The following is an 18,555-nucleotide window of genomic DNA, read 5'->3' as shown; positions in this document are numbered from 1 at the left end:
TACGCAACGCCAGGTACGTGAATAACGTAGCTGGAGTCGACATACCTTTGGTCCAGTTACTGCGGGGTCTACACTGCAGGGGGTCGACGGGAGAAACTCTCCCATCGACTTACCTTACTCTTCTTGGAGGGGGGGAGGGGTTGGGGGGGTTAGAGTACAGGGGTTGACTGGAGAGCGATCTGCTGTTGATTTCACTAGACCCGCTAAATCGACCTGCGGTGGATGGATCTCCATGCATTGATCCCCCGGTAAGTGGAGGCAAGTGTGCCCTCAGAAACAGTATGTTTGGCCAGCTCGCCTCGCAGCAGCAGACTCTTACAGCAGTCTGGATCTCCCTGGAAGTGATGGTTGAGCGCTTGTTGTAATGCGCCAGACAAAACGCTTCTCCAGCGATACGCTCAAAGATGTCATTTACAAAAGAGTTCATTATACACATAGCATTGGAGGAGATGCTAGTGTGTGGGTGAACCTGCTTGAATACTTTATACACGTAAACGGAGGAACTTTCTTTCCTCGTCTTTTTCCACTTTTCGCCCTTCTTCTAAGTCAGGGGTCGGCAACCTTTCAGAACTGGTGTGTCGAGTCTTCATTTATTCACTCTAATTTAAGGTTTCACGTGTTAGTAATACATTAACGTTTTTAGAAGGTCGATTTAGTGGGTCTGGTAAGCTTCCTTAGAACTTTTCTTAGGAGCAGGAGCAGATTTCAATGGCTTAGGCATGTTGATAGCACCTAGTTTATTTTTACTTCTCAATGCCTTCTACCTTTTTGTGTGTACGTTTCTGTCTCCAGTCAGCTCAAAAACATGCATACAAACTCCGGAGGGTGCCTGTTTATAGACATCTTGTGGAAATGACTATTCTCTTTTCTAATTTCATATTGCATATGAGACACATGATCCTTCATTAATGTCAAATGGAACCTTATCATTGGTCAGAATTAGATTCGCATCACTATTGGCTATTCAAACAATAGCCTCCTTTCAGCCTATCACAAAGCGTTTAGCTCTGCAAACAGAAAGGATATAAGGGCGGGCTGGGAATGAAATCTTGTTATATTTTTTTTCTGGAGAAAGTATATTACTGTAGTTGATTTCTAGAAAGTGCTGATCATGTCTGGTCGAGGAAAGCAGGGAGGTAAAGTGAGGGCTAAGGCAAAATCTCGCTCTTCTAGGGCTGGGCTGCAGTTCCCGGTGGGCCGTGTGCATCGTCTGCTTCGCAAAGGTAATTACGCTGAGCGGGTGGGGGCCGGAGCCCCGGTCTATATGGCTGCGGTGCTGGAGTATCTGACCGCTGAAATTCTCGAGTTGGCTGGCAACGCTGCTCGGGATAACAAGAAAACGCGGATCATTCCTCGGCATCTGCAGCTCGCCATCCGTAACGATGAGGAGCTCAATAAATTGCTGGGGAAAGTCACGATCGCTCAAGGCGGTGTCTTGCCCAACATCCAGGCCGTGCTGCTGCCTAAGAAAACAGAGAGTCACAAGGCGAAGAGTAAGTAAAAACGACCAAGAAGAAACGGAAAAAAACATTGCAAAGGCTCTTTTCAGAGCCACCCATAAAATCAAAAAAGAGCTCTGTTATCTTTCGCTTTCTCTCAATCTAGGAAAGAACCGGCTAACATAAAATAAGTCTTTATTTTCTTTTTGAAATAATTAATACTTGTAACATGGGGCATAGATTAGGATATTAACGGAGCTGTATTAAACTAATAACGAAAATGGTAAAGGGAGTGTCTAATTGTCTCTTTAAGGGAATTACAAGTGGTAGTTGTCATTAGCCAATCCTTTCACAAGGCGGGTTTTTCAAATTGAGAGCACAACGCCATACAGGGGACATTGGACTCCAATACTAGTCTGTTTTAGCTTGTTGGCACGTTAAAAAGTTTTCATAATACAGATTTCTAGCATAGGTTGAACAATTATGGTAAGAAAGGAACAAAACACTTTCTGAGAGCGGTTCACATTCATTCATTCAGAGTGGTACACGTAAATTAGCTTTCCTGCTTTAGGTTTCCTTGGCGTAGACTCGGCAGTCGGGCTCGTAGCTGCCTCGCTGAGCTTGGCGGCTTTTTGGAGGGGGCTCCTGGCTGCTATCTTGACAGCTGCAGCTTCTGTGTTCTTGGCTTCCCCCCCCCTTTCCAGGGCTACAGCTTCTTGGCAATTGGTTTCTAAGGCTTTGCCACTGGCTTTTTCTTTGGTTTCCCTCGTCGTCTTGTTGAGTTTAAAGGAGCAAGAGAGACAAGAGCCTTTGATCTGGACCAAGATGCCCTGGGTCACCAGGCTATTGAGTTTCAGCTTGATGCGGTTGTTGCTTTTCATCACATCGTACCCTCCAGCTGCCTGAGCCTTTTGAAGAGCCATTGCTTTGGTGATGAGCTCGGTGCGAGAACTTACGGGGTTCGCTGCCTCCTGTTGCTTTCTTCGGCTCTTTAGCGCGGTTTCCTACATACTAAGGTGGAGCGAGAAGAATGGAGGGAAAGTACAGCTGGTACCTGTTTGTGATACAGCTAGGGCTGCTCTGTGATTGGTTCGCTGCGAACTAGAAAGAACTTTTCTCCTAGCTCAGTTTCTTTTTTTAGTTAAAAAGCGTGTACTTTTGTACAATATCTGCCACAGAATCATCTCATCACACAGCCGAGTGAAGGGGAAACAGGGTATTTTTATTCAGTGCAGCTTCCCGTTGGAGACACTTAAAGATGGACCAGAGACAGAAGAAACTTGTGTTTTTTTCCGTGGAAATGAAATCTGAACCGTTAGAAATAAAATTACAACTACAATGGAATCTTTTCCTTTAAAGAGCTTTCTCCAGATCTGTGTAGCAAGGCAGGGATTCGAATTAATCTGTACGGTGCAAATTGATGTACAAAAGAAGCAACAACACAAGCCCTGTTCCTCAGCTTTGAATATGGGAGAAGAATTAATTATAGAAAACTTCTGCTAATATGTCGGAAACTGCAGCTGTTGTTGCTTCTGCTGTCTCTGCTCCTGGAGCAAAAGCCTCCGCTAAAACGCTGAAGGTGTAGAAGGCCCCAACCAGCATTAGACCCTCATTGTTCTAGGTACTGTACCAACATAGAATAGGAGATTATCTCTGCCCCAGAACCTACACTCTAAAAAGACAGGACAGAAAAATAGTTATCAACAAACAACAAACACTTTTTGGAGGATTAGGGCTGGAGCAATGATGAGAAATGAAGAATGCCTTTGCATTAGAGTATGTTTTTTCTGAGGCTCCCCATGATATTGCTGCATAAGTATCCCTGTGAGTCAAGGCACCAGGGTTGGGGAATCCTTCAAATATTGACTGCTTGGTGCAGAGACTGTGTCCCCATCTTTATCATAGACAGATACTTCAATTTGGACCCACTAGGTCACTCACCTTCAAGTTTTCCAGGCCTCCTCCTACCACTTACACAAAGCAATCAACCTGCATGCACCCATCTCGAATACCCTCTTGTATTGGACAAGGGAGGAAGAGTTTTCAATTAAACATAGGACTTTTTTTTTTTATTAAATCACTTTCTTTTATACATTTTTGGGAGGGGTGGTCCAGTGGTGATGGTTCGTGGAAATATGTTTTCTAGCTTTTCAGATCCCTTTATTTCAAGATGCAAATCGGCAAAAAGACAGACAAAAAAATAACAGAATTTAAGGGAAAGCAGAATTTTAATCTTATGCTTGCAATGCAGGCCTGATCTACTCTACAAATTTAGCTCACCATAAATCACCTTGAGTCAACCTATTTGTGCATGTGTCTACACTCAAATTTGTCTCTGGGCAACATAAACACTGTGGTATGGCAACACAGTCAACCACTTCCCCTAACAGCATGCATCCTGGTTGACCTATTGAAGTTGACCAGTTCCCAAGTGTAGACACTGCATGATGTGTGTTGACCCTAACAATCCTCCAGCAGCTGTCCCACAATGCCCAATTCCCTGAGACAGTGATGGCTCTCTGGTCACTATTTTGAACTCCACTGCCCAGGGGTCAGAAATGGGAAATCCCCATCCCCAGCCACATAAACCCACCTGCCATGTATTTTTGAAATGACTTTTCCTGATTGCATACCTTGACCATGACACCTAACAGCTCTAATTTGTTGAGTGCAACTGCCCAACCAACGATGCCTGCTCCACTTACTAGATGTGCTTCTGTCTGGTATAGACAAGAAGTATTGGATTTTCTACTCCTGTGGGGAGAAGAGGCTATGTAAGCACTGCTATGGGTCAGCCCTAGAAACATGGATATCTCTGAACATGAGGATGCAGGCTAAGGGACATGACAAGGTTCAGCAGCAGTGCTGCATGAAAGCAAAGGAATTCTGCCATGTATACCACAAGGCCAGGGAGCACAACAGTTGATCTGGTGTTGAGCTGTTGACCTGCTGCTTTTACAATGAGCTGTATGTCATACTGTGAACAGCAAGGAGGAGGGGAGAGACATGGCAGGGGGCTCCAGCCATGCCACGACCCAGGACCTGTTCACAACTCTACCATAATCTACCCAGAACCAACAGTCTGGCACAGATGAACCCGATGAAGGGGAAGAGACCTCAGGTAAGTGTGCCTGTGCATTTTCCCTTACTATGCTTAATTTAAAAGATGGCACCTGGCCCATTCCCAAGTTAATAAGACAAACATACGAACTTTTCATTGTTTTGCTTGTATGAGAAGAGGTAGCAGGATAAGAAACAGAAGTAGAGTTGGCATCTGCTTTTCATTCCCCTTACTGAGTTAGGCAGGAGGTGGGTGGATATGTGGCACACTTTGTCTATGTACACAGGGATGTCTCTTTATCCATCTGAGAGATCTCAATGAAACTTTCATGGAGATACTCTGCAATCCTCTCCTGAAGGTTTCTAGGGATAGCTGCCTTCTATTTCTTCCTCTGCAGTAGGGCATTTTCCCATGCCACTCTGCAATGACTTTGGCTGGCACCACTGCAGTAAGGAGGCACAAGTAACAGCTGCATTCTCTGTGGGCTTGCCTACTCTTATTACACACTGCAGCAGCACAGCTGCATTGGTGCAGTTGTGCCACTGTAACACTTCAGTCAAGAAGCTACTTTTGCTGACGAGAGGGAGGGTCTACTCCCATCGGCATAGGTACTCCGCCTCTCCATAGGTTGTTGGGCTACACCAGGGGTTAGGTCAGTTTAACTGCATTGCTCAAGGGTGTGAATTTTGCCAGGGTCCTCCTCTCCTGTTTGCGCTTCACCAAGATCCGACAGCTGTGACTGGCTAGCCTTCTTCGGAGTAGAGAAGAGCTCCTGGCTGCATGAATCTCTGACCTCCGAGTCGTCCTCTGCCTCTGGGTCCCCCTCCACATCCTCGTCCAAGATATCCTCCTTCTGACTCGGTCCACTCTTGACTGGCACGTGAGCCACCGAAGTATCCACAGTTGCCTTCGCAGTGGAGGTGGGGTGGCCACCGAGTATCGCGTCCAGCTCTTTGTAGAACTGGCAGCTCGTGGGTGCAGCACCAGAGCAGCGGTTTGCCTCCAGCGCCTTGTGGTAGGCATTCCTCAGCTCCTTCACTTTGTGCCTGCACTGCAGTGTGTCCTGGTCATGTCCCCTTTCTGTCATGCATTGTGAAATCTGTCTGTAGATATCATAATTCCTACAGATGGAGCAGAGCTGGGCCTGGACATCCTCCTTTCCCCAAATGCTGATGAGGTCCAGTAGTTTGGCATTGCTCCAAGCAGGGGATAGCCTGGTGTGTTTAGCAGGCATGGTCACCTGGAAAGATGCGCTGAGACCACTGCATGTGTCACTGAGCAAACAGGAAGGGGACTTTCAAAATTCCAAAGGAATTTAAGGGGTGGGACTCACGGTTGGTCACCTGAGGGCAGGGCAGTAGAGTTCAAACCGATGACCAGAGAGGTGAGAACAGGTATTGTGGGACACCTCCCAGAGGCAAATCACAGCGCTGTAATCTACCAGGGTGTCTACACTGGCACCGCGGCGCTGTAGCCCTGGCGCAGAAAGCTGTATACCTCTTGTCGGGGTGTTTTTTTCACAGCGCTGCAACTGCGCAGTTTCTGCGCACTAAGTGGCTTGGCAGTGTGTACACCTTGGGAGTTACAATGCAGAAAGCTGCTTTACTGAGCAGAAACTTGCCAGTGTAGACAAGGCCTGATTCTCTCCATGAGGATTTGCAGCAGTCTGGTAGCATATGTGACTGCACTATAGGGTGGGGTTAAGTGTAGGTGATGTTTTAAAGGGAGTCCTTAGGAAAAGGGTCAAGAGATGGTAACATCTTGCAGCTCTGGTTTGCACAGAGTAGGTGAAGTGGTTGAGAATCGCTGTTTGTGGACAGCTGGTGAGACAAAGGACCAGAGTAAATTAAGTTAACGCATGGTTCATTAATTTATCACCTCGTTCTCCTGGCCACATATTGTGGTTTATATAATAAAGAAAAAAAAAACTACAAAATAACCCATTCTGAAGTGGGGCTCCCTCAGTCTCTCCTGTGGAAGGTGTTCTACTGTGCATAAATAATGAAAAAGTGATTAAGGTAGGGGACTAGACCTAGGGTTTCTACCTCTAAGAAGGATGCCCTAACCACTGGACTACAAGTCATGCTCTCGCTCTCCCTGGCCCAATGACCATGCACTATGGAGAAATACTTAAATAGTCTCTGGGTAAGCAAGACAGAGAGCAAAAGACTGAATGACTCTGTACTCCAGTGGTTAGGGCACCCCCCTAAAAGATGGAAAGTCTGGGTCTAGTCCCCCAGCTCTAATCTCTCTTTTGTTTATCCACAGGGGAGCAACTTCCATAGGAGAGACTGAAGGAGTTCCATATTAGTGTATCCTATAGCTAAGTGGTTAGTGAACCCTCTTGAGAGTTGGGAGACCCTTCTTTAAATCCTTTCTGACAGAGAGGGGAAATTGAGTCTAGGTCTCCCACATCCTGGGTGAGGGTGCTAACCACTGGGATAAAATCTATAGCCTGGGCAGTGTCTCATCCTCTGGCCATTTCTCATGGAGCAAGGCTGGCATCTAACTCATGGCCTCAAGAAACACATTAGATGCCTAAGCCACCTGACTCCAAGATGCTAGTTCCCCTTTGTGGATCACTAGCAGAGCTAGGTACATTCTTGCAGCCTGGACCTAGATGCCTAACTTTAAGAGATGGGAGGGGCTTAACTCTTCCATCTTGTTGGCAGTTCTCTTTGATATCTTAGGTGGTTTACCACCAAGTGTGCTGGCTTTTATGCATTTTATTTTTAGGGGCTTCTCTCTCCCCATTCAGTTTATAGGGCGCCTAGGAACCTTCCTTGTCTTTCTGGATCATAGTGTTGTTCCTGTGATTGTCTAGGTTCCTAAAAGTCAGGTGATGTGACACTCAGCCTTGCAATAGCTAGATCCTTTTGTGGATCCTACCCCCTAGTACTCTCTATTTCCTACTTGGAACAGTCTTTAAGGAGGAGGGAAAGAATGAAGCCTCCTCTCTCCCTCTGGCTGAGTATCTGCCCCACAGCTCCTAGTAAGGTGAACAATTATTTCTCTTCTGTCATTCAGGATATCAATATGTTAAAATGTATTGGAAGGATGTGCAGGAATATTGTTATTCTGCAAGGTGTTAATAAGTGCCATTAATAGATGACAGCATCTATATGTGTCCCCCATTTTCCCTCTTTCAGTATTTCATTCCCTCCCAAAGTTAATTGGATTCCGTCCATTGGTGACTTCAACGTTCTCTGAAATTCTGGAATTAATTGGATATGATGACATTCTGAAGTTATCATGGGAAAGGTCCCATGACGGATGGGAAAAAAAAATAGTGAAAGGCAATTGAGCTGAATGTAAGTCCTCACAAGCTTGGCCAAATACTACTTGAATTTTAAATTCAATTATCCAGTCACAACACTGGGAATGAACTCTATGTAGTACTATTCATGCTAGTATAGTAATAGTATCATTATTATTCCACACTTTATAAATCACACTGTTACTTTTTGTAACACATTCTTATCTCTTCCTGAAGACATAAAAATAAGGAAATAAAAAAGTCCTTCAGGCCAAGCTAAATATGATCAGCTAGCACATGCCTCAATAAGGCCCAGCCAAAATAGCTGCCTACAGAAACATATCAGAATGGAAAAGTAGAGAAGCAGAAAAAAAAACATGAACTTGAAGAAGATGCAAATGCTATTAAAGGAGGTGATCTTAAATTTGCAGTGGAAACTGGAGATGCTGTCAGAGATCCCGTTGATATTGGTAAAATGTGATAGGTCGAGCACACAAAACTGAATTTCAAGAGGTTGCAGGAGGAGGTTGAGAAGCTGAGGCTGCACCAATGGATGGATTATCCTGCTTTGGTTGGTAATTAGTACTAGCATGGTGTCTGCTCTAGCTACAGACAGAAACAGCTATATTAATACACCAGGGGTATCTGACTGAACTTTGACAATGTTTAACATTCAGTTCCCATTTATTGTGTTAATACAGAGGTAATATTTTAGACATGTTTACAGGTGGGCTTGTTACTTGAGATCTCTTTGTCCAGTACTGAATGGAGAAAGCTGAGTGTCTACTGGCAAGTTCTACAGCTTTCCCTGTGCTGGAAAAAATAATTTGCTCTTCAAGCTATAAGTAATCCTGAAGTAAAACTGACAGCAATGATCAACAGTTATATATTTTTTATTTGTTATGTTGTTTGTGTGTCATTAGTAGTAAATATTGAAATGTTATATCATTTAAAAATTCTTCATCTTGAAAAACAATATCCATCAAAAGGCCCCTTCTGATCATTTTTACCCATAATTTCTAAAGCTCTGCAGACTTAAAGTAAAATTGCATTGTATTGATTTTGTGTGTGATGTGAATGTCTATAGCATCAATTTCTAAGTATTGTTCCCAATGTTTATATAAACAATTCAGAAGTTCACCATTTCTTAACATAAAAGAGTTATTTCTGGCTATCAGTTAGAGGAATGAGTTTCTTATTTTGGAATAGGTAAGGAGTCTAGTTTTCTGAGTGATAATTTCTGCACTCATTCAAATCAACACTCACAGTATTGCATGTACTGCAAAAGGAATATTACTTTATATCACCAAATAAATAAATTTAATACTTTATTAAACAAATATAGATAAGATAGGTAGCGACCAGCACTCTAAGATGATCCCGATTCTATCTTTGAATGAAATAAATGTGTCCTTCATGTGTCCACTTTGGAAAAATGTCAGCAAAGTTAGGGACAAGGCAGGAAAAAGATGATAGATCAGGAAATCTGATTGGTCAGATTTTGCTGCATCCTGCAAATCCTACAAAATCAGACGAACATTTTGAAACAAAGAAACAAACAAAAAGCAACAGATGGAAATCACTTTTATAGTAAGACCCTCCAGAAATGAAAATACCACAACGGAATATGGAAAATACAATAAAATTCACTTTGAAAGGGGCTCTTATTTTCAGCAACTCACAGAAGCAACTGGTATTGTCCAAAAATGTAGAATTTCATTGTCTTTATAGTTAGGCATGACTTAATAACATGACTCAGTATAAAAAAAATGAGGAATTATTATAGAAATTATTTTTAAAAATCAAGTCTTGGGGACTCTAAATAGAGCGGATGGGAGAGTGGGCAAAATGAGAAGATCCAATATCCCACTTCTTTTCCTTTAAATCGAGCAGCAGCATCATACAGACAGCAGCAAGTAGTGGAGGCAAAAGGAGGATGAAAATGACTAACTTGCCGTTTTCCAGTCTCCATTCAGGCCATCTCCCAGTGACTACACACAGACTTCCTCCACTCACATTGTCATCTCTTTGTACACATTGTACTATGGAGCTAGTAAGTAATTTGAAGATGTTTTCATGGCAAAGATGGTAAGGGACTTGAGGGAGGTGGTACTAAATGCCACTGGAACAGTAGGAGTGTTGCAGTAACTTCTAGGATATTATGAAGCTGGCTATTCATTGCCTGGCATGCCCTGGGACATGAAGCATATTTCAGGACTGATCTATGAGAAGACTTTTGGGTACTGTAAGGAAGGGAAGGGGAACTACCTTATATAAGATGGTAAGGGCCTAAGTATATGTAATGAATCATACCTTGGCTAATATATAAGCAGATTCATATGTCATATAAATGTTGGCCTAGTTTAGTTTGGTTAATAACACCTTTGGATAAACCTTTTGGGAAGGAGCACAAACAAAGCCTTCTTGGCTTACTAAATATCCTGTTATTCAGTTTTTTGAATGTTCCTGAATGTCTCTAACTTGGGTACAGGACAAAGAAGACACCTCCCAAACATGACCAGGGGAAAAAAAAAAAAAGGTAAGTTCATGTCTTAAATGAGATTAATAGCTTTGTTGTTGCTGGTAAGTAGATAAACATGATATATACTCTATTCTGTACTGTGGAATTTTGTAGATGGTCATAAATATTAATTATTATAATACAACAAATTGGGGGGAGCAATTGATAAAAACGTATCATTTGGGGTATAAAAAGAGTGTGCTGCGACTTAAGTCTTTGCCTTTGTTTCTATACAGCATTTTGTATATGTGTAGATGTAGCAAATGCATTGGCTACTCACCCCTAATTGATCACTGGGGTGTGGCATTCTATACATCTGCTGAAATAAACCTGTTCCTTGGTTCTGAATTTGGAATTAGCTGTGGTCATCTGCTACAGCAAGTAGTGGCAGTCTGATTACCTAGGTTCATAAGGTAACCTGTGGGCCTGGTTGGTGATCCTGAAATATCTTTACAGGTACTAAAGGTTTTCTTGGAGAATGTGATGCATGATGCTGTTACTTACACTGAACATGCCAAGTGGAAGACTGTGACTGCCATGGATGTGGTCTATGCTCTAAGCTGCATTCTACTGATTCAGCAAATAAAGGTTCTTTTCTTTCCCCCAGGAATGACCAAAAATTTAAATCAAAAGGTCTTCTCAGAGCCATCTATGCTTTCACCATAAGAACTGTTCTAGGCTTGTATTCTACGTGCTAAATTGTAAATACATATTGTCCTACCAAAGAAAACTACACTTACTGTTTAATCATGTTATTTTAGTAGGCAGTAAATTAGTATGTTGACCAGTAAGAAACATTGTATGAAAACAGCTGTGTTTATGTTCTCTAGCTCCATGGCACATATTGGGGTGGGGATACTTGGAGAACAAGTCATTAATTGTAAGAGGGCTCAGGAAAGCACAGGCTTGATTACTGTTTAGTTATGTACTTTATTTCATTTGCTACATATTCAAGTCATATATTTAAATAAAAGTATTAAAACCCTTTAACGAGGATTGGGTGCTTCTAAAAACTCTTCTTAAGACACCCGTTAATTGGAGGTGGCCTTTGGAGCAGTCTGTTTAGCCATTTCCTCCGGCAGCAGTCTCACAGGGGGCGGAATCTCCCGGGGAAGGACAGAAGAGCTCTTTCCAGTCCCTGCTAGAAAGCTTGGGGGGGGGGGGGGGGGGGGGCTGTTCCTGGAGTCGCACATCAGCTCTGGTCTCCAAGGGGTGAAGATGAGGATAGAAAATGAGGGAACAGGGAAGGGAGCAACGCGGTGATTTAGGGACCAAAATATCTTTTCTGTTTGGCTATTGAAAGCGAGATTACCCATTGGTTAGTTTGAAAAGCCCGCGCTGCTAAAGGATTGGTTAATTATAACCTCCCGCTGTATTTCCTCTTTGAAAATACTTAGAACTACATAGACTTCTGTAGGTGGCGTTTTGAATATTCACTCAGTATAAAATTATCTTCTGCGGGGTTTTCTATTGGATTTTGAAACACCATCGTGTAACAAAGGGCTAGGGGTGGGGATAATCAAAGTATTTTCTATTTTGCTTTTAAACAGATTGATCACATGGAAACCTTTATTCTCAATCTGGCTAGAAGTAACCTGTAAACAAGTCGCCAATGGGTTAGTTTGAGGTGGGGTATACGAATGATAAGAAGGAACCTTGAATAACTATTGAAGGGTAGTTGTGCCACCCTCTAAATAACCACACCAGATTAAAACACAAACTACAACGAGGATCGAGAGAGGTTTCAGCCCATTCTGTGGGTTAACTATTTCCATTATCCCCGCCCCTTCCCTATCTCCGGGGATTTGTGTGCATGATGGTTGTTCAGCAGTAAGAGACCGAGAGCAGGGATGACATTGATTAATGGACTGGTCGTTCTGAAAGAAAAATAGCGAGACATGGAGCCTCTGATACAATGGAAGAAATAAATATGCACCGAGGTGGCAGAAAAGGGAAGGCGGTCTTGTAGACCGAGTGTCGGGGGGGGGGGGGGGGGGAGGAGGGGCAGCAGAAGAACGCGGTACTGCGCTGGTTCTAGGATCCTGAATTTCAGGGAACCAGCCAGCTTGTGGCGACCGCTTTCTATCTGTGCTTCCAGAACTCGGCCGTTATGGCCTGATAGGAAGCCAGCGAAGCCTACTTGGCGGGGCTCTTTGAAGATACTAACTTTAACCTGTGTGCTAAAGAGAGTCACCTCCTGCCCAAGGACATCCAGTTACGCCGGCGTATCCGTGGTGAAAGGGTTTACAGGCTGCTCAGTTCAGCTCTCTTCTGCAACTTCCAAACGACCCAAAGGCTCTTTTAAAACCCACTACATTCACGCTGAAAGGAGCTGTAACACCCCTATAACTTGTAACGTTTGTTAATTTTTATATTTATGTTCTTATATTAACAGTCCCAAATAGCAAGATTATTCAGATAAACTAGAGAGAGAGGGGGAAAGCATTTGAGTTTTAGCTACAGGAATTTAAAGAACGATAGAAACAATGAAGCAAACCAACGATCCTTCAGGCAGATAGGATTTATAAATTTTGAATAAGCAGATAAGGATATTCATGGAGCCAAAACTTTTTAGGCAAACCTCTAGGATTATTCTTCAGTAAAATAGAGTACTGAATCGTGTCATCTGGTAAAATTTCAAATACTTTATTTACTGGACAAACCGTTTAGCCATATTTTATATTTTTGGGGGGTGGGGAGCGGGACACCTCACCGAACTATTGGTTGGAAGGGGGAGAAACGAGAAGGACGAGGGACACCTACATTTTTCCTTAAAATTTGAAACCCCAATATAGTTTAAATTGACAATGTCATTTACTAAAGCGAAATCAGTCCCCCTCGATATAGGGGGCATATGCAATTTTAAAAAATACTTTAACAAGTCACCTGAAACTAAAGCACAAATACAGATTGTTTCAAAAAATACACTGTGTTGTAGTTTGAAGAACACAAGCACCAGCAGTTAGTGATATCAGAGCTCTTTGGATGAGAAAGTGGATGGCTCTTAAAAGAGCCTTTGGGTTATAGGTGTTCGTAGTCTTATAGCAAACTATTTACTTGGAGCTGGTGTACTTGGTGACGGCCTTGGTGCCCTCAGACACAGCATGTTTGGCCAGCTCCCCCGGCAGAAGCAGGCGCACAGCGGTCTGGATCTCCCGGGAAGTGATGGTTGAACGCTTGTTGTAATGAGCCAGGCGAGACGCTTCCCCAGCGATACGCTCGAAGATGTCGTTCACAAAGGAGTTCATGATCCCCATGGCCTTAGAGGAGATACCGGTGTCCGGGTGAACTTGTTTCAGCACTTTGTACACGTAGATGGAATAACTCTCTTTCCTAGTCTTTCTGCGCTTCTTATCGCCCTTCTTCTGAGTCTTAGTCACAGCTTTTTTAGAGCCCTTCTTGGGAGCGGGAGCAGATTTTGCTGGCTCTGGCATTTTTGTTCTGTGTTCTCTCACACACTATTTAAATAAAAAAAAATTGCAATGGCGAAAGAAGCTGACGGTAGCTCTATTTATACAGAACTTATGCACACTAAAGTCTCACTTTACTGATTTTCTATTGGTTCTGAGACAATAGACGCGTTCCGAATGTTCCATTAACCTTCTCATTGGTCAGAATTACATCTCCATCGCCATTGGCTGTTCAGACAATTAGTACTTTTCAGCCTATCACAATGCTTGACAACGCCAAATAGAAAATATATAAAGGCAGCGCGAAACTCATTTTTTCTGACTTTTACCAACTATCATAGCAGTTTCTGTTCCGTGATTTACAATGTCAGGCAGAGGAAAGCAGGGAGGCAAAGCGAGGGCTAAGGCGAAGTCTCGCTCCTCACGGGCTGGGCTGCAGTTCCCAGTGGGTCGAGTGCACCGCTTGCTCCGCAAAGGTAATTATGCTGAGCGGGTGGGGGCCGGAGCCCCGGTCTATATGGCCGCGGTGCTCGAGTATCTGACCGCTGAGATTCTCGAGTTAGCCGGCAACGCTGCTCGGGACAACAAGAAAACCAGGATCATCCCCCGTCACCTGCAGCTCGCCATCCGTAACGACGAGGAGCTCAACAAACTGCTTGGGAAAGTGACGATCGCTCAGGGGGGTGTCCTGCCCAACATCCAGGCTGTACTGCTCCCCAAGAAAACTGAGAGCCATAAGGCCAAGAGCAAGTGAAGCTGATCAGAAAGCAGCAAAAATCTTCAGTCCAAAACCAACCCAAAGGCTCTTTTCAGAGCCACCCACAAAATCAAAAAAGGGCTTAATTATCTGTAACCATCACATTTTTAAAACAATAACTATTTTTCCTTCTTGGGAATAAATGATTGAATTGGAGTTACCTATATTCCAGCTACTGTATCTGAAAGAAAACTTTTAACAATTCTGCAGAAGTCTGTTTTCCTACAAACAAGACACTGAATCTCTCCTAGTTTGAAATACGTATTTGTTAGTTTTGTAGAATGTTTGTAGAAGACAGAAACCACCCGGACAGTGAGTTCACTGTTGAAAGCCGGATTAAATTGGCACCATTTCCTTTTCGTGTAATTGTTTGGCCAGTTTGGCTGGTCGGTGTGAAAAGGCGGGAATTCCTAATATGACGGTAACTTATTACTAGATGTGGTTTCCAGAGACAATGCAATAAAATAAAATGGGAAATACGGTACCCTTTATCGGTTATTTGTTCTAGATCTCAGAAAAAGTTTTCCAAAAGGCCTATGAATTGACTTTGGCGGGAAGGGCGGGGAATAAATTTGAACTAAAACATTTATCAAGACTCTCCTCTTCAACAGTTAGAGCGTCAATGAAAGTAGACGGATTTCCTCCGAACGGGAATAACGTTCCGGGTTGTCTGGCCAATCCTTGCACAGAGCGGGCTTTTCAAATTTACCAACTGCTTCATTCCCTCCCACCAGCAAACCAGAAAAGGATTTTGTCCATATACAATCATCGAGCCCTGTAACTCGCCCCTGTGAACAAAGGACAGGGCACATATATTCTGACCCATCCCTTTGAGAATGTATGGTGATGCCTGTTTCCTCCAACTGCTTGAAAGCTGCACGCTGTAGGTAGTTTTCATATATCCCCCTCAAAAGAAAAACCAAAATAACCATGAATGCGGGGGGCGAAGGGAGGAAATTAAAGCCGAAGTTACTATAATCTCTTTACTCGGGGTTAGGGAGAATGAGCTACTACAGTAAATTGCACACACTGTACATACTTTTGACCGGAGTCGCTTCTCTTTAACCCGGAGCAGTTCTCCTTTACCCCTCACTGTGTTTGTATAATGGTAAGGGAGGAAGGGAACTGGCCCTAGAAAGCAGCATGACGTTACAGTAAGTGACCCAGCTCGGTTTTTGAAAGGGATGGGTGGCTCTTAAAAGAGCCGTTGGGTTCATCTAAAAAGAAAGTGACTCTTTACTTCTTCTTGGGCGCTGCCTTCTTCGCCTTTGCTACTTTAGGTTTGGTTGGCTTAGGCTTGGCCGCCTTGGGTTTCACCGCTTTGGCCTTAGCCGGGCTCTTAGCTGCCTTTTTGGGCTTAGCCGCTTTAACCTTTCTCGGGCTCTTGGCCGCTTTCTTGGGCGCGGCAGCTGCTGGTTTCTTGACTTTTTTCGGGCTTTTTTTCGCGACCGCAGCCTTTTTGGGTTTCTTGGCGGCGCTGGCGGGTTTCTTGGCAGCTGGTTTCTTAGGCTTTGCCGCTGGCTTTTTCTTCGGCGCCTTTTCCTTGGTCTCAGCCGGTTTCTTGCTGAGTTTAAAAGAGCCCGAAGCGCCGGTGCCTTTGGTCTGCACCAACGTACCTTTGCTCACTAGGCTCTTGAGTCCTACTTTGATGCGGCTGTTGCTTTTCTCCACATCGTACCCTCCGGCGGCCAGAGCCTTCTTAACAGCTGCCAGCGAGACCCCTTTGCGCTCCTTGGAAGCGGACACCGCCTTGGTGATCAGCTCGGTCACGCTGGGACCTGGAGGCTTGCGGGCTTTTGAGCCGCCTGTCGTCTTCTTCGGTTTTTTAGCGGCGGCTTTTGCTTCAGGAGCAGAGACAGCAGGAGCTGCAACAGGCGCCGTTTCGGACATAGTGACTATTATTTCTTACACACTAGCAAAACAAAACAAAACCACTTGGGGTGGACTAGTTCAGTTGCCTGGTATTTATATACAGGAGCAGTCCTGTGATTGGTGCGTTAAGGAACCCGCCCAGCAAGGCAGATCGGAGTCTTCTTCCCGCTCGATTTGTGTTTTTTCACAGTTTAAAAAAAAAGTGTATTATTTTGTCCAATATCTACCTCACAATAACCCAATTTCTTATCTGAGTGAAGAGGAAACTGGGTATTTTTGTTCAGCAGAATTTCAAGTTGAATAAAGGTGGGTTTAAAGAAGAGTCAATAAACATTAAATCTTGGAATTGTAGAGATTTAGGGACAGGGAAACTAGTTTTTCCTTGTGAAATAAAAGGTAATAGTTGTTCATAAAACCACAGTTACAATTAAATATTATTCTTTGAGGCGTTTTCTATATATCAGGGTAGAAAACCCTTGATTTGAATCAATTTCCTCTGTAAAATGATTTCAAAGTGAAGAAAGTAAGACAAACTTCTTTCAGGCTTTGAACATAGATTGAGATCTAGCTCCCTGAACTAAATCTTTCACTTCCATTAAATCTTTTTAAATATTTCCTATTTCCACAACACCAATAACTAATTAGAGGCTTATAGAGATATGTTTATGCACTGGAAATCTTTATGGGAATAATTTTTAAGTTGCATCTTTAAGTGTTCCCGTATAAGATAAATTATCATTCTTAGCTTATCCTTGGGAGCTGATTTACAAATAGACTTGGAGTGTGTTGAAAGTTTTCTTGGGGATTATAGTCCACAATACTATCATCTGATGAACATGATAGATGGAAAGATGGTCATTATGTATGTGGTCTATGCTGAGAAAGGCGAGGGCCACACTCTACAGAATTGGTGGCTGTCCATCCCTCCACCCCATTAAAAACAAATCAGATCTTTCAAGCTTTCACAATAAGAACTGATATTTTAGTAGCTTCTTCTTTAACTCCAAGGGGGAAAAATGCTAAACTACTAAATACATAACTTTCAGTAAAACTACATTTAATATTCCTACCTGTATTCTAAGCAAGAAACTATCCTCCGTGGGCCTATTAAAAATAGGTAGTTTCATAGCAGTTGTATTTTTTTTCTCCAGCTCTATATCACATATGCGGAAGTGAGATTTTTACCCACGAAAGCTTATGCCCAAATAAATCTGTTAGTCTTTAAGGTGCCACCAGACTCCTTGTTGTCCTTGAAGAGTTGAAACTCATAAAATACATTCATATGGTGGATTTAAAATATTAAAGCTTTTATTGAGAAGAAGATTGTTCTAAATACTTTCTGCAGTAAATGATCCTATGACTGGGGATGGCTTTGTAGGGCCTTCCAAAACATTCTTTGGCAAGCTGAGTGACAGCAGACACTCATCAACTAGATTCCCGCTCCAGCTAGAAAGCAGCATTATTGAAATATTAAAAAGAATTTTCGGTTGTAATAATTTTTTAAGAAATAGGTTTGGAAGATACAGCTTCCAACAAGTTAAGAGTCTGAGTGTGGGAGTCAACCATTCTATTTCTGCAAACTCTGCCCTATAGGAAAATAGCCACAATGTAATTGTATAATGGGGTTGGATGTGTTTGGCCATTCTTTGAACTGAGTGAGGGAAAGGGTTCAGATTCTTTGTGATTTCTATCTGGCTACTGGGAATGGGATGAAACCCATGGGTGAATTTGAAAATTCTTCTACAATGATTAGCCAGTGAAAATCCTCTGTGTTTATATCATTCTAATATTCTCTTTTAAGCAGAAATAATCTATAGCAGTTGGAGGATGCATTAAGTACTCATTCAGAATGTTCTCTCTGACTTTCCAAAACAAAAGAAAACCTCCTGCAGTCTTTTAAAGACCTTTATTCCCATGAATCTGAAGAAAAATAACATTTAAAAGAGAGCAATTATTGTGTGTAGTTTGGGGTGAGGTATGTAAAAGATAAGCAGGTGGCTTGAACAGTTTTTGTGTAATGATGTCTGATCTAATTGAAAAGTGAGCAAAGGTGTGATTTTTTGTTTGTTTTAGGAGCGAAGAAAGGGGAGAGAAGGAAAGAGATTTATGTCTACCAAGCTGTGCATTATTTTTCTGCTCCTGAAGGCCATCTGCTAAACCAGGTGGTTTCTTGTAAAACAAGATAGGTCAGGATGAAAATGCAGATAAAGAAAAGTTATCCTTTTACTACTTAAATATT

General features: G+C 42.9%; 4 protein-coding genes and 1 pseudogene across 4 annotated transcripts; 2 read left to right on the top strand and 3 right to left on the bottom strand.

Annotated features, from left to right (window-relative positions):
* Positions 1-203: 203 nt before the first annotated feature.
* On the bottom strand, positions 204-721 carry LOC112107154 (annotated as a pseudogene).
* A 390-nt stretch (positions 722-1,111) lies between these two features.
* On the top strand, positions 1,112-1,501 carry LOC112107156 (histone H2A.J). The gene has a single exon (XM_024200741.1). The coding sequence runs from the start codon at positions 1,112-1,114 to the stop codon at positions 1,499-1,501; it is 390 nt and encodes a 129-aa protein (XP_024056509.1).
* An 11,828-nt stretch (positions 1,502-13,329) lies between these two features.
* Positions 13,330-13,711, bottom strand: LOC113406108 (histone H2B 8). Its single transcript, XM_026648881.1, has one exon. The coding sequence runs from the start codon at positions 13,709-13,711 to the stop codon at positions 13,331-13,333; it is 381 nt and encodes a 126-aa protein (XP_026504666.1). The 3' UTR covers position 13,330.
* Positions 13,712-14,039: 328 nt separating this feature from the next.
* On the top strand, positions 14,040-14,599 carry LOC112122381 (histone H2A type 2-C). The gene has a single exon (XM_024221199.3). It carries the CDS (start codon positions 14,052-14,054, stop codon positions 14,439-14,441), a length of 390 nt encoding a protein of 129 aa, XP_024076967.1. The 5' UTR covers positions 14,040-14,051; the 3' UTR covers positions 14,442-14,599.
* Positions 14,600-15,569: 970 nt separating this feature from the next.
* On the bottom strand, positions 15,570-16,342 carry LOC112122382 (histone H1-like). Its single transcript, XM_024221200.2, has one exon. It carries the CDS (start codon positions 16,332-16,334, stop codon positions 15,681-15,683), a length of 654 nt encoding a protein of 217 aa, XP_024076968.1. The 5' UTR covers positions 16,335-16,342; the 3' UTR covers positions 15,570-15,680.
* Positions 16,343-18,555: the final 2,213 nt, after the last annotated feature.

This window comes from Terrapene carolina, unplaced genomic scaffold (genome assembly GCF_002925995.2).
Source record: "Terrapene carolina triunguis isolate 2854851 unplaced genomic scaffold, T_m_triunguis-2.0 Scaffold68, whole genome shotgun sequence".
NCBI classification, from domain to species: domain Eukaryota; kingdom Metazoa; phylum Chordata; order Testudines; family Emydidae; genus Terrapene; species Terrapene triunguis.
Note: the sequence above shows the minus strand (reverse complement) of the source record. Positions and strands in the feature narration are given on the sequence as shown.